At 36.4% G+C, this 23,217-nt stretch overlaps 2 protein-coding genes across 6 annotated transcripts; both read right to left on the bottom strand.

The window, feature by feature from the left end:
• Window positions 1-3,369: 3,369 nt before the first annotated feature.
• On the bottom strand, window positions 3,370-7,195 carry LOC133859392 (myosin-binding protein 2-like). 2 transcript variants are annotated; one of them, XM_062294786.1, is made up of 4 exons: window positions 5,902-7,195; window positions 5,612-5,752; window positions 4,076-5,530; window positions 3,370-3,971 (listed from the first exon to the last, which is right to left on the bottom strand). In XM_062294786.1, exons 1-3 carry the CDS (start codon window positions 6,974-6,976, stop codon window positions 4,113-4,115), a joined length of 2,634 nt encoding a protein of 877 aa, XP_062150770.1. In that variant the 5' UTR covers window positions 6,977-7,195; the 3' UTR covers window positions 3,370-3,971; window positions 4,076-4,112. The 2 variants fall into 2 exon arrangements, with proteins under 2 accessions (XP_062150770.1, XP_062150771.1); XM_062294787.1 differs by having other exon boundaries at window positions 5,612-5,737; window positions 5,902-7,194.
• Window positions 7,196-12,554: 5,359 nt separating this feature from the next.
• Window positions 12,555-22,027, bottom strand: LOC133859391 (senescence-associated protein SPA15, chloroplastic). 4 transcript variants are annotated; one of them, XM_062294785.1, is made up of 14 exons: window positions 21,758-22,025; window positions 21,590-21,637; window positions 18,868-19,269; window positions 17,459-17,608; window positions 16,994-17,067; window positions 16,558-16,634; window positions 16,380-16,451; window positions 14,597-14,665; window positions 14,362-14,408; window positions 14,130-14,259; window positions 13,974-14,042; window positions 13,772-13,875; window positions 13,197-13,272; window positions 12,555-12,868 (listed from the first exon to the last, which is right to left on the bottom strand). In XM_062294785.1, the coding sequence occupies exons 3-14, from the start codon at window positions 19,203-19,205 to the stop codon at window positions 12,695-12,697; spliced, it is 1,380 nt and encodes a 459-aa protein (XP_062150769.1). In that variant the 5' UTR covers window positions 19,206-19,269; window positions 21,590-21,637; window positions 21,758-22,025; the 3' UTR covers window positions 12,555-12,694. The 4 variants fall into 4 exon arrangements, 3 of the variants coding, with proteins under 3 accessions (XP_062150769.1, XP_062150767.1, XP_062150768.1); XM_062294783.1 differs by having other exon boundaries at window positions 21,842-22,025; XR_009898740.1 differs by having other exon boundaries at window positions 12,795-12,868; window positions 13,772-13,847; window positions 21,842-22,027.
• Window positions 22,028-23,217: the final 1,190 nt, after the last annotated feature.

Here is a 23,217-nt window from a genome sequence, read left to right as displayed (position 1 = left end):
GAAATCATTTTTCAGAAATCATTTTACGCTGAAACAAACTGAATATAAATATGTCATTGCACCCAACTTTCTTCTAATTTTTTTTTATTAAATTATTACACGGGTCAGCCCAAATAATCAATGGTGGTTCAGTCGCTCCAAGGCGGCTCCAAGAAGTGGTTTGAGATAATAGCAACTAAACAAGCAATCCACTGCTTTTGAAGGAGGAGAATGTTCAAGCTGATGACACATGTCAACCCAAGTGGTCAAATGATGGTTCAGTCACCCCAAAAAGGCAGCTCCAAGAAGTGGTTTGAGAATCTACTGCTTTTAGTTGTTTGGTTTGAGAAGGACGAGATTGTTCCAGATGAGGCTGTTGAAGGTGGCCACGTGTAATCTGAACCAGTGGGCTATGGATTTCGATTGCTACTTGAAGAATATCAAAGGAATCCATAGCCATGGCTAAGCAAACCGGCGTTGTGATTAGAGTACTCGGACCCCAAGCTCGGTACCGTCACTCATCCGTAAGTTTTCTCTACTTTGTTGCTGTTATAATATTTGTTTTGTTTTTGGTTTCTCAATTGTTGTTTGGAAAAGATGTAAACTTGGAGCTCAATATATAAATTTTTAATTTTTATACATTTACATATTTATAAATTTTTTATTATGAGTGACACGTGTTATAATCTGATTGGTGATGACATGGCATTTAATAGTTTCTATTAAAACGTTAGATGAAAGTTTTGGTGTAGCGACCTATTTGTTATATTTGCATACCACTTGAATCTTTTAGAACATTTTTAAGAAATGCTATAGGTACTTAAACTTTTATAAATAGAGCCTTACTAAATAATGTGTACCTTATTCATTGGAGATGATCAAAACAATTAATAAAAATAAATGCTACGGATACCAATTAATAAATATTTCCATATCATCTTAGTGCCCATCTCTTTTGATACGAAAGTGAAACTTTCATTAATCTCCCATCAATAGATACAATTAACCTCTAAAAGTTTACACAGAACAACACCCTTAAGGTGTGAACTCCAAGCTGAGCAAGAAAGCTCAGACAATACATTAATAAACAAGAAAACATCCAACCAGAGCTACAAACAGAGAAGACACCCCACCAACAAGTTAGCCACCAAAACTACTTGGCGCCACCGAACCACGGCGAAAGGGAACAGAGTGTGGTCCTCACGCGCCTCCTATAAAGACAAGAAAAACTTGGCGCATGATGACTAAGCGCCGAACACAGACCATCGAATCGGCCGTAGCAACCGGCAGCTAACCTAGAAGGCAGCGGAGTTTCATAGATCTGGTCCTCACTACATGCTTGTTTCGCTAGAACCGGCCAGGACCGCCACCGATGACACAAGCGGAGCACCACTTCTCCTTCGGCACCTCATTGGGTGTTTTCCTGCCATGATCCAAAGAAAAACAACAAAATCAAAACCATCATAGTCCAAAATGACTTAAAGGGACATAAACAACCACCAGATCTAAGCCGGGAAAATAAAACACCACACAACCCTAATGATTGGGGGACTCTAGCCTCCACTGGAAAAGCCAGGGAGGAAAACAAAACCCCTTTAGCCCTACAAGGCTAAGAGGAAGAAAAACAATCGGGAGGAAAGCTTAAGGCCTCCTCTCGACAAGAAAGACCAACGGAGAAGAAGAAACTTTCTTACTTAGAGAGAGAAGCTCCGGAATGAATGACGAAAAATTATTCCTTAGTGTCCATCTCTTAGTAAAAAAATTTAGTACCTCTAGCATTTTTCAACATTTTTATATCACATAGAACTTAATACAAATTGATGTAACTATAATGACCGATTTTACATTTTTCATAGCAATTTAATTAGTTTGACGAGGTCCCCAAGGGCCAAGGGACAGCTCAATCGATTGGAGACCACGTCTCATAAAGCGGAAGTCACTAGTTCGAATCGCCCTTCCCCTTTTGTGTGGACATGTAAAAAAAAATTAGTTTGACATTTTTCAATAAATCTTTCATAAGTTTTAATATATCCCTGGTAAAACTGACACATTACTCAATAGTCCATATATAATATTATTACTTTTTTTTTTTTTTAAGTATTGTTTACATTCTTTGGCGATATTTTACTAATAAATATGGTGTATAACAACGTCGGATTTACATTCCTTACATTGTACATCTATATGACATATAAATAGGCATTTTCACTGTATTATCAAACAAGTCAACATAATCAATCGGACATTATAAATGCCTACTTTAATTTCACATTTTTTCATGTAGGACTCTCTTCTTCGAACTCTTTTAAAAACCTTTATTCAAAATATTCCCACTCCATAAACATAGGTATATATATAATTATACTAATTTTCAAAACTCTATTAATAAAGGATTAGTTAAAAAACAAAAAAAAAAGGTAATAAAAGAGATACAAATTGATATTAGTCATCGAGTTATCTGTGGTGTATAATAAAATATGGACACAAATTTTCTAAAAACCGATTTGTAGGAAATTTTATATAATCCACATATAAGATTGATATGTGTCCCTTCATATGTGAGAAACACATGTTGTTTTAATAGCATGTATTTCTCACATGCTTTTTTAATATCATTAATAAAAAAACATGTGATTCTCACATGTTTAAAGGACACGTCATTTTTATATGTGGGTTGTATAAAAGTTTGTAGGAAATTTTTGTCCATAAAATATTATAACCATAGCATATTATTATCATACTGGTTATAACAAGAGCGCTGTTGGCACGTTAGAGGCATTAACATCAAAATATTCAAACTTTATGATCCAAAATATTGGCTCCGCTACTGTTCCTAGTGCTTCACTTGTTCTAGTCAAAGTCCATTGACACATAAAAGTTGGTAATTGTAATTTCAAATAGTCTCCAGTTCCATGGTCTTATCAATCTAGTTTCTAAACTTTGTTGCTTAATATAACAGAAAGTGCACAAGCAGTAATGCTACTTCAAGTCTATTAGATTGATCTGTAGTATACTTTTTCTTCCACTAGTTTTGTGTGTCTTGAATCATGGTTATATCTCTGAACAGTTTGGTTTATACTGTTGATTCATCTAAGCCAAAAGGGGAAAAAAAAGAGAAAGAAAGTGAAAGCACAAAAGATAAAGATATGCATTGGATTCTTCTGGTTTTTGGCCTTATTAAACAAGACTTACTGGACAGACTGCTATTGTGAACTTTGAAGTGAAAAAGATAAGAATTCCAAAGTATAATCACCTTTATTATTAGCATAAAAAATTAACCTTAGCTGCTTAACTACCAAGAACTTTTCATTGTCCAATTAAATATTGTGGAATTACAACTTGATTTCTTCTACATATGATGCAAAGCTTTTGTCCATGCCATGAAACAAATTGAAGGATATAAGCAACTAGAACATTAATGACAACCCTCACTCAAAAATATAGACAGCTGATACATTTGGTATACAAATAACTCTGGCTTCCAGACACTGGAAGCCTATATAACAACAGAAGAGGAGGAGAAGAATTTTCTCTTCTCTTTAAGTTCTTTCCTCCCACATCCTCTAAGAAAGAAACAGGAATAAAACTATAAAAGAGAAGAAAAAAGAAAAAGAAAAAGAAAAGTTGAGGCCCAAGTGTCCTGACCTACACACTAAGCCTAAGGTCAGGCAGAGAAGAAGCTCCTCTACATCTTTCACAGTTGCTTAGGAAAAAGTGGTAATGAGGAGGTCCTGCAAAATCTTAGGCTTCTCACCAAACTTGTAGTAGGCCCAATTCCAAAAGACAAAAAATTGAGGCAGGCTTCAATTCTGAACCCTGCATCTCATGCACCAATTCAAACAAACCATATCAGGAATGTCCCTCTCCATCAAGAGACTTCCTAGCCCTAGAAGGCATAGATTTTGATGAGCTTTTTGTCGTGCTCAGTATGAAGTGGTTTTGCTAACCACTTACATCTGAAGAGCCATCTTACAAACCTCTGAGAAAGCAATCTGCATTTGTCAAACAAATTTATCATATACAAATTCAAATCTGATATTATATGGAGTACAATTTCATTGCAGTTCAAATTCAGAAAGAAAAATAAAGACATTACCTCTTGTCATTCTCATTTGTGGCAGTCATCTGCAACTTCAATCTAGATGATCATCAGTCATGTTCTTCACGCGAATTTCCACAGCCTTGAGATCTCGAAGATGTTGTAAGATTTCTTGAAGAAGATCCACTCCCTTGTCTCCCTTCTTTATGGAGCTCATACAATGCTTGAGAAACTCCCTATCTGCTTCAAGAGCTTGTAGCCGCTCATAAACATGATCTACCTCATCTTCAATGGCTAGTTTTTTGCCATCCAGTTCAAAATTGGATACCAAGGAGTTTTGCATTTCAACATATTCAGATTCACTTTTTTCTTCAAATAATAACCCTTCTTCGTTTTCATTACTGGTAGCATCCAAGAGAGGAAGGAGTCTCTTTGCCATTGAATTCATAGTTTTTCCATCTGGATAATGTTTATCCTTCAAAAATCCATCTGAAATCCCATTTTCTTCTGGACTAGTAAAATCATGATCTTCAAACTCTTTGACACCATACAATGAGGAATTCCCAACTGACTTCCCATCCTCAAGAAATCCTTCATCATCACCTAATGTGATTAGCTTCTCCTCCAGTGCTTTGAGCTGATCCAGAATGGATAGCCTCTCTTCCTCGTATTCTGCCAAGGATTCATCAAGAGAACTCATATGCTTCACACAGTCCAGTGCAATTTCCTCCAAATTCAAGACTGCATTATCAGGACTAGTGTTTTGACTGCTATCTTGATGGCCGGAATAGCTACTGTCTTCATCCTTTGCTTCGCGATTCAGATCAATTGATAATTCATCACTGTCGTCCACATTGCTGCAAGAAGCAGAAGAGTTTCTACTTCTTAAACTTCCATCTTTAATTCTTCTCATCATTCTCATCTTCTCTTTCGTCTCATAATCCAAGACCCTCTTACGAAATATTTCCAACTCTTTCTCAAGTTCTTGCTTCTCCTTCTCTCTCTTGATCATCAGCTCATTCAAAAGTTGCAAGGCTTCCTGGTCATATTCAGCTTGTTCTTCCATCATCCTCTGGTATTGGAACGCTTCCATCTGCATTGCTGCTTTCTCTTCTTGAAGCCTTGTTATCATAGCCATTGTCTGGTTGGCAGCTATTGCTGATGCACTCCTCTCTTCTTCTAGTTCTGCATATAAAGCACTTAAAGCTTTTCGTTCAGATTTTAGTGCTGCTTTCAGCCGTTCAATGGTATTGACTGCATCTCCGCCTTCCATTTCACTCACCACACTTCCATCTAAAGATTCTTCAGCTCCTGGTTCTCTCTTTTCAAATAGTAATAGTTTCTTCTGCAAGTAATGGAGACTGTCAGCCGAAGTTGGTGTATCAGGAAATTTCTCTTCCTCTATTTCGTTAGGCTCTGAAGGCATGGATAAATGATTGTTTATCCCTTCTTGAGTCTTTTCAACCAAAATTGTCTTCTCTTGCAGGGTAGATTTCCCCATGGACTTCAAACCTAGCAAAACCAATTTTGTGTAAGAACCTATCTTTCTTGTGATAGATTACCAATTAATTGGAGAGAAGATGTGAGGCTTACCAAGGTCATTCTGAGCCATAAATACATCAGGGGAAGTAGAAATTTCAGTAACATCATTTTTAGTGGAAGACTGATCTTCTTGTCGGCATGACAACGAAGAAACTGTTTCTTCACACACTTCTTTACCTATCAAGGTGTTGGCTGAAGTTTGATCAGATGACAGATTTAAGCTGTTTATATCTTTCCCAGATGCTTCTTTTTTATCAACAAATTGAAACGCATGACATGAAAAGAGAAGCAATGTTGGGGAAAAAAAATAGATTTCATTAACAACAAGAGTTTGTGTGTACCTGGTAGATCATCTGGTTCTTCCATGGCTACTACTACTTCTTCTTGAGTAATAGCAACTTGTCTACATGCCTCACCGACCATATCTTGTTTTCTTTCTACCACCTCTAGAGTTGAATGATTGTCATTGTCACCCTCACTGATCTCCAAGCTTTCAAGTTGTCCTTCAGCTGCCCTCTCTGCTAAGACATTGAGTTCTGTTTCAATCTGTGCCTCAGAATCAGACGGTCTATTTCGATGATCATGCTCATGCTCTCTCAGATCTTCCTCTTTCAGGTTGTATGATTCTTGGTTTGCAGTAGTTGAAGAATCAATCAACTCAACAGGGATTAAACGATTCAACTCACATGCAGCATAATTCTTGAAATGCATATTTATTATTTCAAGCGACTCATCTTCCTTTGCCACTTCTTTGAAGCTAAAACCTCCAACATCAGAAAGTATCTGATGCTCATTTTCTTCCCTGTTGTCTTCATGGATCTCATTGTCGTTTTCCTTGTGATTTGATGGAGACTCACCTTCACTGTTGTCATCATCCACCGCTTCTATGACAAAATTGTCTTTCTGGGTATGATCCAAAGCTCCCCAAGAAGGTTTTAATAGCCAAAAAGGAGGATACAATTTGCAGCTCAAGCTCTCGTTGCAGCATGAACACCTGAAAATCTTTTCACCATTTTCAATATGGTTATCACTCACCAATGAGATAAAAGCAATCCTCTGCGTCCTTCTTATGGAGCTGTCGGCCAAGCATTCCTCACACATATTATGCGGTTCAGCCAATTTGTGATGAGTTGAACAGTAGCTCAAGTTGGAAATTTCTGTGGCGTGAGTGTCACATACAAGATCTCTGTAAGAGTTTCTGATCTTGTTAGGCTCCAAGAAGTGATCAACTCTAGAACACCATAGGCAGGGTGGTTTAAGGCCAAAGTAAATGGAAAACTTTTTTATCAAATAACTGAACAAAGAGTTGAGGAGGAGGAGGATTATCAAGACCCATTCAAGGAATGCATAGACTAGGGCTACAATGATTTTGTTGGTGTTTCTATGCAACATGGTTGCAAACTTGTTGGTTGCCATGGATTTGCTATCTTTTCTTGTTATTTACACACAAATGCATACACATGGAGAGAGAGAGAGAGAGAGCAACGTAAGAGTGTTTTTGAAGTTTTGAGAGAACAACAAAAACTGAGTGGGAGCAAGAGAAGCAGGGACGCTTCTCAGGATTGTGTATGAGTTACTCTACCAGCATATTGTTAATTAACTTATGGCAATCTGAGTTGTGACTGTAATTATACCACACTGCCATTAAAGTATACATCTTTATCCATGGTCGATATCATGATTATGAAAATATAACATAACCCAAAAATGACGTGAGGAAAAAAAACACAATTGTGAAGCAATGGAATGCAATTTACCCTTGAATACTTAAATTACGAGCCAAACATTCGCTGGTTTGTTACTTCAAATACTTCATTATATTACACCAAAACATGTTTTCTAATGAGGGAAATAAGGTTACTGTTGAAACCAAACATACCCTTGTCCTTGTGCCACATGGGTCCACCCAACTTTATTTGGGCTACACCACGCGCATGAGTTTGGCCCACCACCATCCCTAAAAATGAGTTGGTGGGCCACGAATGTGAAATGTAAAGTAACGAGTGGGCCCTCCTGCAAAGCCACAATTAGACAGACGCTCTATACCAATTAAGCTTTGGGGATTATTTATACAACCCATGTACTCCATTTTCTACTCTGCATTGCTGTCCTCAAACTTGATTTTCTCCCAAAAAAAATTCAATTTTTTTTTTGAATATTTTAATGAGTGTAGAACTACATCAATCATATACAACTTTGGGATACTAATTCAAAATTGAAGTGACTGGCAGGGAATGATGAAGTATGGTTGTCAAAACAATGGCAGCCATGATGGAAAGGCTAGGAAGAGAGAAAAAGTGAGGGAAAAAGGGGAGAGGATTGGATCAAATTGGGAGACCGTGATAGTGATTTGAGACCCTTTGTATGAATAAAGCTGATAATGATGTTTGTGGGATCAAGCTCTCCCTTGTTGCTTTTACTTTTTAGGCTCAGCTTTGGGTTTTGAAAAGTTCCATTCCTGGGTTTAAGAAGCAAAGAGAATATTAATCAAAGAATCTAGCTTAAGCTTATAATAAGCCTTAATTAAAGGAGCGGGAAAAGGCAAAAATAGAGACAATTACTGAATGTTAGCGAGCACCATGAGTGGATGATTTTTAAGACATTTAGATTGGAGTAGCAGTCCCATATGTTAGAGAATATATTCTTCATATATTAGGGGATTTCATTGTCGATGGCGATGAGTGGCCGGAGGTGATCGGGGACAGTGATTAGAGATGCGGCTTAAACTTTAATAGGCTAATTATGAGCCAAAATCAAAGTCAAATATGGGCCAAACAAGGCATGGGTTTTAAACAATACCACAAATGCCAAAAAGTGGGCCAATTATGGGCCAAAATGATAGCCAACTATAAACTGAAATTAGCCTGAATTTTTAATAATACCACAAAAGCTATGTATGTGTATTTAAACAGTACTACAAAGGCCAAAAAAAAAAGCCAATGACCAAAATAATGAGCCAATAAAGGGCAAAAAAAAAAAAAAATATGGGCAATTGGGCCTCTATTTTTTTCTTGAACGAGAATTTTTTTTTTTTTTTCTTCTCACTTTCTTGAGAGAAAGTACACAATACAAATACAGAGATTCAGACTTGCATGAGCGAATCTGGAGAGGTGTAAAGCACGGCCTGAGATGGTGTCTTATGGGCAACAGGCTGACGGAGGGCTGCTGGGGTCTGGAGAGAGATCTGCTGGAGGAGAGGAAATCAAATCTGCCGGAGGAGACGAATCTGCTGGGATTTTAATTTTTTTTTTCTTCGATCTGGTAGCAAGTCCAACCAGAACTTCTTTCTCTCGCTCGGAGATTCGAACTTGCAATTTCCTGGTTGGTGGAACAAAGAAAGTGAAACCCCACAAAAATCCACACACCATTCTTAAAATGTATTGACTATCAAGAAAAAGATAGAAATAAAAGAAATGAAAAAAATTCACAGAATCATTGGATCGAACACTAATATTAGCCTATAGCTCTGATACCATAAATGAAAAGATAAACACATAGAAAAATAAAGATAATAGCAGAAATAATAAAATAAGAACACAAGAGATTTTACATAGTTTGGTTTATAACCTACGTTCATAGGGTTAAGTTCAAAGGGTTACATTATTCTTTTATTGCTTGATATTTTCACAATACAATAGATTTCTATTTATAGGAGGGTTTTGAAAGATAAGTATGGTAATCAAATCATATTGATTGATTAAAAACAAATCAATCAGATTTGATTGATTATAATTACAATAAATTACTCAAATTAAATCCCCTAATATATAGAGAGTATATTCTCTAACATCATATGCGCCTACACATGAAACACAAAGGTTCTATAGTAGGAAAGGAAGATGAATAGCTCACATAGAGTGGGTAGTTTATAAAAACACTCATGGGTGTTAAAGTCTCATATAGCTTACTTACTAGGTGAAACTTAGCTTTATATAATTTTAGAAAAAATTTTAATTAACTAATCTTTTTGAAATGATAATGTAAATATGGTTAGCGCTAATTTCCTTAAGTCGTTACAACAACTCATGTATACTTAGTGACTCACTATTGACAGTTGAGAAATGCCTTAAGCCTAGTCCATGACTAGCATATATGAGTTTAAATTAAGAGAGGAGGTTGGTTCTGTAGTGTCTGGTTCTTTGTCTAGTCTGTTCCTTAATTTACAAATGAATGAGAAAAAAAAAAGAAAAAGAAAAAAAAAAGACCTTTCAACCTAATTTAGGTGAGGAATTTTTTTAACTGGTGTTATTTCAAGAACCATTTGGTTGCCGAAATAACTAAGTTTTTTTTTTTTTTTTTTTTTTTGGTGATGCAATCAAATAATAAAAAGAACAAAGAAAAATGATATGAGCTACTTCGAGAGAGCCGTGATATCCAATGGCTACTTCGAGGGAGTCGTGACCTCCAAGATACCAACAAAGATTCTAAGTTTTCATAATATTCAGCCTCATATTTTATTGATTAGGGTTACACTTATATAGAAGACAACTAGGTCATAAGACATAACCATTAGGTCTAACCATCATTACATCATGCAGGAAAATAATTAGGAATGAAATAAACTAATAGAAAATGCATTCCTTATTAGCTAAAACACTTATAGAAATAATATATGGAGATTATACCCCTTATTCTCTGCCGACTTGAACTTTAGGATTGCCACGTGTGCTGTCACATAAGCCCTAAAAATCTGAATGTATCATCCCTATCCCCTAACATCTTCCTTGTCCCCAAGGAAGAACTGTGGTTTTGCAAAATTCACTCCATGCCCTTCCAACCTTGGCTCCATCTCTTCTTCCTTCTTATTCCATTCGGTTTCAGTTCTGGTTTTGTAAAAATTACCCCATGCTCTTCCAACCCATGCTTCCTCTCTTCTTCTTTCTTCTTCACATTCTGCTCCAGCCTCTCCTTGTCAAGAACATCGTGAAGAACAACCCCATATATATATAACTAACCTGACTTCTAGTATCAATGCAGCTCAAGTGTGAGTTTATGGTTGTATTCCAGAAACGAATACATCGGTCTGCAATTCCTCCCCCAGGTGCAAGAAGTCCATGAACATGGGAAGACCATGCAATAGCTTTTACTGCTGCTGTATGCTCTCAGAGTATCTCAGCACAGGCTGAGTTGAATTTTGATTCCAAACGAAAAGTCTATTGTCCTTGCCGCTGGATGCTAATTCACGATCATCATAAGCCACTTTAATCCACAAACCTCTGACTTGCGTCCAGAGAGTTTACTAGGGACAAAATCTTCTAGAGCACACATATCCCTTAAGAAAATACTCTTGTCCCTTACCTTCTTACAGCGAGATGCATCCTAAAGCTCGGCTTTCTTGTTTATGGTTCGTGTCTCTAACACCGCTTGGGGTGTTGGCATCGTCCGGTCACTTTTTGTTGTCGGTGGGATAGGTTGTATGGGTGGGGCTTGGCTCGCTGGAGAGGTGCGTGGTGGAGAAAAGCTTTCAATTTTGCTTGATCTCCTCCATCCATTTGCTCGATTTCTCTTTCCAGACGAGGAATTCTAACCGCATCTTTTCTATCCTTGCTTGTTCTTCTTCATTCCAGAAAAATCGAGAAGACATGATGATGATGTGGATTGGAGATTATTGTAGAAAACAATCAACCTTTGCTCGGATACCACTAGATGCAATCAAATAATAAAAAGAACAAAGAAAAAGGATATGAGCTACTTAGAAAGAGTTGTGATCTCTAATGATTACTTCAAGGGGGCCGTGACCTCCAAGATACCAACAAAGATTCTAGGTTTTCATAATATTTTTCAGCCTCATATTTTAATGATTAGGGTTACACTTATATAGAAGTTGGCTAGGTCATAAAATATAACTATTAGGTCTAGCTGTCATTACATCATGCAGGAAAATAACTATGAATAAAATAAACTAATGGAAAATACATTTCTTATTAGCTTGAACACTTAGAGAAATAATATATGGAGATTTATACTCTTTATTATCTGTCGACTTGGGCTTTAGGATTGCCAGGTGTGATGCCAAATAAGTCATGAAAATCTGAATGTATAAGAGGGGGTGGGGGTGTTCTCCGGAGAAGTAGTGACTTTTATTCTATGGCAAGGGTACCTCTATTTCCTAGCAAAGATATATAATATAGTTGAAAGAAAAAAGTTACCCTCCAAAGAGTACCAGAATTGTGATCTTTTGCTCATCCAAATAGAAATTATTTAAATTTCTATTAATAGGAACATGATTACTTACTTAAGGGCATTCCTAATGACTTAACCATATTCTATCTGACATAGCTAATCAAAATCTGCTTTATTTATTTTAGCTAATGACTTTTAAAATGCATCTACATCCGATTATCTATTCTTTCTTTATATATATATAATTTTTTTATTTCTTTTCTAATAATCATATTTTTCCGACGGTCATTTTTTTTTTTCAAACAATCATTTTTCTAATGGGGTTTTTTTTCTTTTCAAACTGTCATTTTTTCCGAGGGACATATTTTTCAAATGTCTGTTCTTCACTAAAGAGAGAGAAAGGAGAAAAATCTTAAAGAAATAGAGAGAGAAACTAATAAAAAAATTGTGCATTGGTAAGTAGTGTCAACCCACACGCAGAGTGACTGTTCGTTCACCAATGCATGAAAAATGCAACTTGCACTTTTATTTTATTTTTTTAATTTTTGCATGATTCAATAGAGACGGTTTTTGAAGGAATGGTTAGCTATTTTAACTAAAGCCATGGGGAATGCTGGAAAGGTCTTCAATCTTTCATCTTGGTTAAGGCTTGTTTGCCTTTCTTTAAATGGGGTAAGATACACAATATCTAACTTGGTAGGCAATGGTCATTCTGATTAATCAAACCATTCATCGCATCATATTATGTATGGCTGTACACGTCAGGCCCAAGTTTGCTTCTACTTCAACTTTGTCTCTGTATCATTAAATACAAGGTCACATGCAAGGACAAGCAGATTTGTATGCATAGAGCATGAACTTGGAAAATAAATTGAAGAAAGAAAGGCTAATATAAAATATGACTTAATTTTCCTCTACATCAGCACTAATCACTTTGTGGTTATCAGAGTCTATCCTACAACTATTGAGACCTTCATGTAAATATCTACAGTTAATTGTCTTTTAAGTATTTCAACTTGTATCTGCATCATCATCTTCAACTTCTTGGCTATCTTTCTGCATGGTCAATTGGTTCATCATAAACCTCCAGCTGTCTCCTTCCTCTATCTCCCACTGTTTCTTCAGTTCATAGATAGCTTTGGATGCCGCAGCAGCAATTGCTGGATTACTATCTTCTGCGAGCCTCTGAAGAAAAAAAAGAAAGAAAGAAAGAAATATCAGTTTCTACGATTTTGGTTAAGAAACTTTAAAAGTATGTTTGGGATTGCATTGAGAAGCTTGAAAAGAACTTTTACTACATAAAAAGCTGTGTAAAGCAAAAATGGGTTTGTTTGGTAAAAACTTTAAAAAGTACTTTTGACTTTTTTTGTTCTAAAAACTATGAAAACGCACTTTTGGAAAAAACTTGAAAATGAAGATTTCTCTCGATAGCTATTTTTTACTATAAAAGCTCTATTTTCAAACACAATCCAAGTCATCTATTGTGTTTCTTTAAAAGTTTAGAATCGACTACCTGTAATGCTCCCATGCCGGCATTTCCAAGAGTCCACATGGACGGGGCTGCAGCCAATGCATTGGCTAATGCTTTTCTATACAACAGACGATAACAAGAATATATCATCCAAAGAAAATTATATATATCAACCAGGAAAGATTAAGTGTTGTGACTAAAAAGATTTGGGCTTCTGTTTTGGCGTAATTTGCATATAATCAGAAGTCCCTTCAGAATTTGGTTAGACGCATTATCATTGATTGATATGGATATTAAATTTGTGCTTATCTAAGTAGTGCTACTTCATAGCCATTGGTATGGTTGTTCTTCATATAATGGGATGATAAACATATGTTCAAAAAAGCAAACGAGACAGTGCCTATACATAACAATACAATCTAGTGTTGCTGATCTAGGTGCAGAATCATATACAATCTTACAAGAAGCTGTGATGGGCTAAAAAGGTACTTCCCCTAAAGGAAAATACGTAACTTTTTCACCTAAACCATGCACATAAGATGGACGAATTAAGTATATAACACAATTTGATTGAATTGTTACAATAAAACTTAAAAAACCAAACTTAAATAGCTTACCTAGTATTGACATCGGGAGAACTTGAACACTCTGCCAATAGCGATACACTACTTTTACCATCCATTGCATCAAGATCTATAAGAGTTGCAATCAACAGCTCGAGCTGCTCAGATAGTAAAGAGTGGTAAATAGACAGACACTGAAACATAATAACATTAATGGCTCACTCAATCAGGAGCATGAACACGTGGAAATTTCAACCTCTTCAGGATCAGTATAGTCAATCCCATCAGCTTCAGAGAGAGCTGATGCCATACTCCAGTAAGCTTCCTGCATATAATCAAAGAGAGCACTATGAATATTAAGATTCCTGGTGCAACTGAGAAGTATATAGTTTTAAACAACAAAAAGAAGGACCTGAATAGCAGTAATGCGATCAGCAGACACTTCCCCAGGGAAGTAATCAAAAGTTTTCCCATTTTTTTCGAGCGTTATACTGCCCATCGCATAATTTGCTGACAGAGAGCTTTTTTCCCTACGCAGAGGACTGAATTGCAACGTATCAGAAATTAAGGTTTAAATACTGCTTACTTTTCCCCTCCACTGGGGGTGGGGGGAAGAAGGATACAGAAAGCAAGAATAACCTTACAATTTGTACATCTTGCTCACCATCATGTCATGGATATTTCTGACAAACTGCATACTCACGAAGAGAAAAGACCATAAATTCTAAGAAGCATCATTAAGAGAACATTCAAAAGGGAAGCAAGTGAAGAGTGAATACAAGCAAGTTGTGCATTACTATACATGATTAGAATACAAAGAAGAGATTATCCAACAAATTATGCGATTAATTATCAGGGTCACAGAATAGATCAGTTCACCTCCAAAGCCATGAGGGCGTCTTCCACTGCACGTTGTTTTGCACGGAAGTCGGCAAGGCGCAAATCAGCCTGAAAATAAGTCAAAAGGTAGCATAAATACGCATCATAAACCATGTATTACTTGCGACAGAAGTCCAAAAACAAGGCTGCATCGTAATGTAGTTGTATCACTCACAACAGGTAAAATTTGGTTACATGAGAACACATAGATATGCAGGTATTCTGCTTGCAACAGAAGTTTAACTTTATGAATGTCTTTCCCATTATTGTCTTTCTTACCCAGACCCAGCTATTTCTCTGTATCTCATTCACCTTTAGCCCCTCATCCAAACCAAGTCACATTGATGCTTCTTAAGGCGCTATGTAACAACATTAGAGACTTGCCAGACTTTGACACCCCACATCTTTAAACTAGTAAAACTTCTCTCTCAGTTTCAAGTCATTAATTAGAATCCACAGTAGAATAAAAATTTACGACCTCTTTCTCTTGATCAAAAGCATGGATTATTAAGGAAAAATTGCAAAATTAGTCCGTGTGGTTTGACCTAGTAACAAATAAATTTTTGTAGTTTCAAAATGAACTTATAAATCCCTATATTATGCATCTATAACAAAATGATCACTCTTCATAAATTCCAGTCATTTTTCCGGCAATTCCCTTATAAAATTATAATTTTACCCTCAAAACAAAAAATTAAAAAAAAAAAACAAAAAAACAAAAAAGATGAAGAACTTTCTATCCACCCCCTTTGGCCCGTTCTGGAGGTGGTCCAAGGACCATTGAGGGTAATTTAGCCACCCTCGAACGTCGGTTATGGGGTGGCCAAACCATCCGCAACGCCTTGGGGGTGGTCTGACCACCACCTCAAGTCGATTTTGGGGATGGCCGAACAACCCCTATAGCCCTTGGGGGTGGCGGCCTGACCACCCCTTTAGTTAATTCTAGGGGAGGCTGTACCACCCCCATCTCCCTTGGAGGTGGAGCCACCTCCTTGACCACCCTCAACGATTGGTTCTGAGGGTGGTTTGGCCACCCCCCATCAATTGGTTTTAAGGGTGGCCGAACCATCCCCTTAGCCTTGGGGGTGGTTTGGTCACCCCTGGCGGTCAATTCTGAGGGTGGCCAAACCACCCGTAGCCTTAGGAATGGTTTGACTACCCCAACGATCAATTTTAGGGGTGACCCCACCCAAGAGCTTGGGTGTGGTTCAGCCACCCCTAGCATCGGCCTTCAAGGGGGGTCAAACCACCCCCCTTGGGTGTGGTCGACCACCCTCAACAGCCTATGGGGGTGGTTCGGCCACCCTCAAACCATTTATTTTTGTAAACATATAATTTTTTATTTGAGGTTATAATTTATAATTCATACGGATTCTATCATAAAGATGCTTGAAATTTGTACAGAGAGATCATTATGTTACAAAGGCATACCGAAGAAATTTAGACGTTCATTTTGAAACCACAAAGATCAAACCACATGGACCAATTTAGCAATTTTCCCAATTATTAACAATATATGTAAAAAAAAAATGTAAGATGTACTTTCATTTAACACTTGTGTTCAAAACTATTTAATTTCACCCTTTTCAACCAACTAGAAGAACATAAGCTTTACCGAGCTCAGAATAATGTTAAAATTTATTTAGCTTGCACATTCAATTACATGCATCAAATGAAGCAATAATCACAAGATAATTTATTTTTTTGACAAGATAATTAAATGTTATAATGTAATTGATAAGTTTACTTATTACTTATCAAAAAAATTAAATAGTAGAGGCACCTCTAGGGCTCCATCACTCCAATGCTTATCAGCAGCCTTTTTTAGTCTAGACTGGGCTTTGTCTGTCAAGCTCTGCAAGGGGATACAAAGATCACCAAAAATACTAACCACAAAGAAGCCAGTAATTCATTCATCATCCCAAAGTAAACCAATATTCAAAAATCTAGCAATCGCATACAGCAGCAATATGACTAAGGCGTTCAGCTTTTTCTTTCACACGGCGGTCAATTTTCTCAGTATCCTCTCTTGCCCGAGCTACACGACAAAAGCACAAGGAAAAGCAATAAGTCAGATAAAACCCAATAAACAAATAATTGAACGTTCAGGAATCATGTAAAACGAAATGATTCCATTTTTGTTTGGAAAAAAGCCTCCCCCCCCCCCCCCCCACAAAAAAAGAAAAGAAAACAAAAGAAACAAAAGAAGAAGAAAAAAATAAATCAAGTGATGGTATTATTCTACAAACGCAAGAAAAACAAAGTCCTGTGACGCTACAAATTGGGCTCATGACACATGCTTTGCAGTACAATCTTAAATTATTTCACTAAATTCTAGAAAACAGATATTTAGCATTTAAAAAGCTAGTGAAAGTGGACAGAAAGGTTAAATTTTACCATCAAGCTTAAGGAACTCTGACCCAAGAATAGCTACACCTTGACGTGCTCGGGCGTCCAACCTCATTATCCCACTGTGAAAGAGTGGCACATGATGAGCAATAATCTCCATGTATTTAGAACCAAATAGTTAAAAGGCATGTGTTTATATCATATATTTAACACTTCTAGCTAAGCTAATACCAAAAACCATATAAAGCCATCCAAACAGAACCATTGTGGCTTATTTCTATGATTTTATGAGACAGGTTCAATTTATATATATTTTTTACGAAACCTTACTCAACCTGAATTTGTTGCGTGTAATTCAATAAATAGTGAATCATTCATTGTAAGTGCACATTTTTGCTATCTTTTGCAAGTTGTTCACAAAATTTCTTATACATTGACAAGGCATGGGATTCACGATCATTGCAAGCTTTGTGAACAAATAATCATGCCCAACATTAGAGTGCTGAATATTACCGAGAAAGCAAGAAAATGTCATTACGAGCCCTTTCATTTACGAACTTTGCGTCATTGTAGACAAATTTACAAGCTTCAGCCAAGCCTTGACTGGAGTGAGTACTCTTAGGCATGACTAGATGCTCATCTTCTTCAACTCCAATTTGTGCACTGATTTACAATAGAATTTCAGAAACATAAATAAAATACATCAAAAGCTCAACACAAGTCATTGTCAGAAAGCATGAAATCCCATAATTATTTGGTAAAGAGGCATGGGTGCTTCTCCAAGTTACAACTGGAGTAATTTCAAAAATATAATAAACCATTGTAAAAGATCCAATAAAAGCAAAACGAGCAGGGATTAAATTACAGAAGACAAACTGAAAAGGAAAAAATACAGTGAATGACCTCACTTCATAAGGTGGAACAACAAAAATTTGAGAAAAAAATTTTACATTATAGAAGTGAAGTTTAGGAAAATAAATCTGAGCACACATATATCGCAAAGGAGAAAAAAATGGTAGAGGCGATTTACATTAACAATAGCCATAGTGAAATGCACGTGCCCATGTTCCCTACTCTTGTTACACGAGTGAATTCATTATCTTCTTATCAATAGATAATTACCCTTTCATTTTTTGCTAGTCCTCCAGTAACCATGGAAATGCATTGATGATACTTTTTCCAATTCCTAGCTTTTTAGATAAAAATAATCATTACTGGTCCTTCAGAAAACAGCCAAAATCACAAGCATCATATTAAGCAAACCTAGGAGATTACCTAGATGCATACAGATCATAATGTCCAATTTAGTTATATGTCTTTATTATTTGGCAATCTAAGAAGCCTGCAGACTGAAACGCTTGCATGTTTTAAACAAGGGCGAAATGCTTCAGTCCAATAGCTCATATTAACAACTAGTGGTGCACACCACTAATCCCCATGGATGATCGGTATTCGGACATGTGTTGAGAAGACAACAATGATGCCCACCTGACACATATTGCTTTTACCTTTGAAAAGGCAAAATAATAACTATTATGCTTTTTGCTTAGCAAAACTGTGACTTCAAAATTCTTCACATTTATGTTTCATGGTTGTTGCACATACAAATGCAGTTATATCCATTTCAACACAGTGAAATAAGAAACAGTGACAGATAAAACTGTCTCCCCATGTCTAGATGTCAAGGATTTCCGATCTCCAACACCATTTATGTTAAATACAGTGCCCTTTTCTGTGTTTATGTATCATGGTAAATCATATTCCTTTCAGGCTACTTAACAATACATGCACCATGGTCAAATTTAAAACAAAAAAAGAAGGTTTAAAGTATGTAAAATATTGATATGATAAGTAAGAATTTCAATGTAAGTTCTGCATGTCTAGTCAATTAGAATTGATCATCGGTACTTCCTCGTTATTACCTCGTTACGTCTTCACAATCACCATAGGTTCTAACACATTCCTTTGCTTCAGTCTTATGTGTTCCTGTGGACCGGCATAATAGAGAAGAACCCCGCGAGACAATGAAACTAAGAGGTTTTCGACATATGCGCCACAAACCCACATCAGAAAACCTTGATTTCGCTCCCAAGATATGTCCATGGCTCCGTTGCCTATGTTCAATTCCATGACTTGTAAAATGTGTTTTATCGTGTTGTGGTGACATGGCAAAAGAATATGCAGTTCGAGGTGATCTTAAGACATTTGTCCTCTCAGTCACTACAGGACCACTTGAAACCTTGCTTGCAGTAAGTGCCATGGAAAGGATCAACACAGGAATGAAATGACCTAAACCAGCATCTCCCTTACAGAAGCTCAAAGATCTAGTAAAACCAAAATGGAATTATCAGGCAGTGTTACATATTCATATGAAGTTTTAGGTAAAGGTTCTTGTAGAAAATGAATATCTAACTGCCAAATCATTTTCACATAGCAACTATGATTGCATTGGAAATGGAACATGACAAGAAAAATGAAAAAAAAAAATAAAAAAAATAGAAGTTAACGTCCATATGGTCAACACACTACAAAATAGTAAATTGATGATAAATATAGCACTCTGTCTGACCTTATTGACTGAAAAAAAAGTTATTACTTTCAAGTACAGGTCACTTTTATGGAGAAATACCAACAAATATCCCAGAGAAGTTGTTCATGGCACATATCCACCCTTTAAATTTTTGCAATGGCCATTGAGTTTTAACACGTTTAACAGGAAAAAAAAAATATATCTTGGATATAAGCATTATTAATTCAACCACATATGGCTCGCGCCTCAGGGGAATCTTATAATACTTTTATGTAATTTTACCCAAAATATCTTGCCATCCTGAATCTGAATCTGTATTGAAGCACGACAATCATGTCTGTACCCATAAATCATACCCCAAAAGTGTTTGATCCACTCTGGTGACACTTCCAGATGTTCAAGTTAGCACCACAACAAATATAATGAAGCTTGGTTTATATCAAAGCTGGATTAAGCAAGTAAATCTAGAAAAATGACATGTCTACAATCTTTATAAACCATAGATATCTCTTCCATGGGCTTATAGTCAATTGTGGGGAAAAAATGTGCGTGTCTAAAATATTTTTATAGGTTGGGAAAAGCCTTATTGATACATTTCCAGCAATTTGTAACTCGCTCATCCTTAGCCCCGTTATCGCTACTCAACACAGAAAAATAATGCTTAAGTGGCTACTCTCCACACCAGACACACTGTTTCATCAAGCACCTCAATGAGACGCACATCTCTAGCTGTCCAAGTCTGAATACCTCACCATATTGCACCACAACCCACCTTGTTTTAAGAGAGATTTTATCAGACTTCATACCATCAGATCTACCACCCACTAAATTGTCTCTCACATTGCAACTTTTTTTTTTTGATAGGTAATTAAAGTTTTATTAAGAAAAGAAGCGTAAGGCGCCCCTAAGTACATAGCTGGTATACAAAGGAGAACCAAAGCTAACCCAAAAACCCAACAAACAACCAAAACAACACGAAAAGTAAACCCAAGGACCCAAGAAACAAACCACAAAAACCCCCAAGGCATACAACCCTACATCAAGTGGGTCTTACCCTTACTACGCCTAGAAGAAGTTTTAGAATCGCCATAATTAACGGAGCTTTGCAGATTCAGCAACTCCTTTTTGCCCTTAGTCTTCTGACGCTTAATCATTTCATCCGAAATAGCCCTAATCCTCTCGCCATGCTCCTCAGACACCGTCCATACAAACTCTTGGGACAACATCTCCCAAATCCCAGCAGCCTTCTTCCTGACATCTAACTCCCACTCTGATGTCAACTTCTCATCCACCCCAGATTCTGACCCCAAAGAAATCTCTGACAAAGTCTCCGGCTGAATCTCCGTCGGACCCGAGCCCACATCTCCGTCTGGATCAACGTGCTGACAGCTAGGCCCACCCCCGGAAGAAGACAAACCCAAAATAACTATGTCCCACATAGACCCCTCATTGGGGTTACTATCTGCCTAAGATGTTCTAGCCATAATTTTGATTTCAAATTATAAACTCATTAGAGAATCATACTGTGTCCTGTTTTATGTATCTTTTGCCATATGATAGGTTTAAAATCTGATGAAATTTAACCAAGGCAAAAAGAATAGTTATATACAAACCAAAAATAATATATAGACATGACAATCAAACGTGACATGTTATATTCATCGTCTCCATCACTATTCTTGATGGCAGCCATGCATCAGGTCGAAATCTAACATTTAAATAAGGATCGGATGAGCTATTATTTAAACAACAGTTATGCATTTTTTTTTTTTTTAGAATCACCATCGTTGCGACAATATTTTGCCAGTATCTCCATGTCCCGATTCTTGAAGATCACTTTATCAAGCACCTCAATTAATCTGGTAACCAGCATTTCACTCTTATAGTTTATTACCCAGGAAACGATCTACCTTATAAGTTTAAAATGAAGGGACCATACGTGCCGGTTGAAAATCATTCCACACTTTCTCTCATGAATGGCAATGGCTCAATAGTTAAGAACTTAATTGAAAAGGGCTCCTATTCACCACTCACACGGTTGCCCATGAAACAAACCACAGTGATGAATTGCTCCTGAAACTATAATTCAATGTACTCTAATACTATTTACTTACCATGCATCATCACTTCAGAAGTATCGAAATAAAAGTTGAAGCGGGTTCCTATGCACAAATTACAGCAAACAAAACCTAGAAGCATCAGAATCGTGCCACATAAAGGAAAAGTTTTGCACCTCAATCTCACTAACTAAAGCTTAAACAAAGAAAATAAAGAATACCCACTAAGTAAAAGTGTAGAACAACAGCATAAGCCAATTGAAAAGCCAGTCCAGAAAGCAAGAAAAGCAATGAGACTGAGTGAATAACCTGTGGAATGCAGCACTCACTTTCCACAGAGAGAGAGAGAGAGAGAGGGGAAGAGAACTGTGAAGAAAGCTGGTATATTTCTAATCTAATGAGAGAGAGGGAGCCAAGAAACTTTGAGAAGAGAATTTGCAACCACAAGCTCAGCCTGTGGCCCCGTGAAGGCCAACGCTACCAGACAAGGAGTGGGAAATTGGTAATGGAGAGACATATATCAGCTCCTCTGCATTTATTGGTTTGCAGTAGCTTACAGTTACCACATCTCATGGAGATAAGCGCGCCACGTCGCTTATTAATTATTTCGGTCGGTTTTCTTTTCTTTGTTTCCCATTTTTCTTGCTAAGCGACGGAAAAGCCCATCCATTGTGGATAAATATGTCTGAGAGTACGTGTTTGGCATGTGGATTAGCGTACTCCGCTGTTTGTAAGGTCAAGCTTAGGGCACATTGTTTCATTTCATTCACAAATTGTGTGATTGGAGTGGCGCTTCAAACAAACATGAGCTTTTTATATAAAACTAAATGAGAAGTTCATGTATCGAATTTTTAGAAAGAATATATTTAAACTTCAAATTGTCTTAATTTAGGATATTTATTTTTTAAAAAGTTTCAATTAGAGGTCATTCGTTAGGATTTCCGTTAAATTCTATCAAATTTTTCAAAATACCCTTCATTTTTTTAAGGAAAAAAAGAAAGAAAAAAATTGCTAAGATTTAAGAATTGGTTAGAATTTAACGAAATTTACAAAAATACCCACACATGAATCTTTGAAAAATTTTATTTTCTGAAAAAAAAAAATAAACACATGGGTATTTTGAGAATTTTGATAAGATTTAACGAAAAATCTTAACGGATGACTCCTAATTGAGGCGATTTGAAATTCATGTATCTTCTCTAAAAAATGGTGAAAAGTACCCTTAAGTGAAGTTATATAAACCACCCTTTCAAGTTTCAACCAATCCATTAAAAAGAACAATTTCTCAAACCACATAAAATTTCTACAAATTTGATTATAGAAAAATAATTTTAATCCATTTTTTAAAACTTAAAAGTGTCATGTATATCTTGAATATGTGAGAAGTACATATTTTATTTTTTTTTATTAATACCGTTAAAAAAAAAAATATGAGAAGCACGTACTATTATTGATTAATATGTAGAAATTTTTTTTCCTATTACTCAATTTGTCGGAAACTTTTGTCCTGGCCTCTCTCGAATGGCCAGCTTGTAATTGATGGCATAAAAATATATATGGAACTGACTAAAGACATTTTAAAGGTAGGATTTATAAATTCAATTTCTCTTAATTATTTTACGAATTATTAATTATTACGCATTAATTATCAGCTAGATTTTTATAATGCGAAATCAAAAATCAAT

This window comes from Alnus glutinosa, chromosome 2, assembly GCF_958979055.1.
Source record: "Alnus glutinosa chromosome 2, dhAlnGlut1.1, whole genome shotgun sequence".
NCBI classification, from domain to species: domain Eukaryota; kingdom Viridiplantae; phylum Streptophyta; class Magnoliopsida; order Fagales; family Betulaceae; genus Alnus; species Alnus glutinosa.
This window is presented reverse-complemented; position numbering and strand designations above follow the sequence as displayed.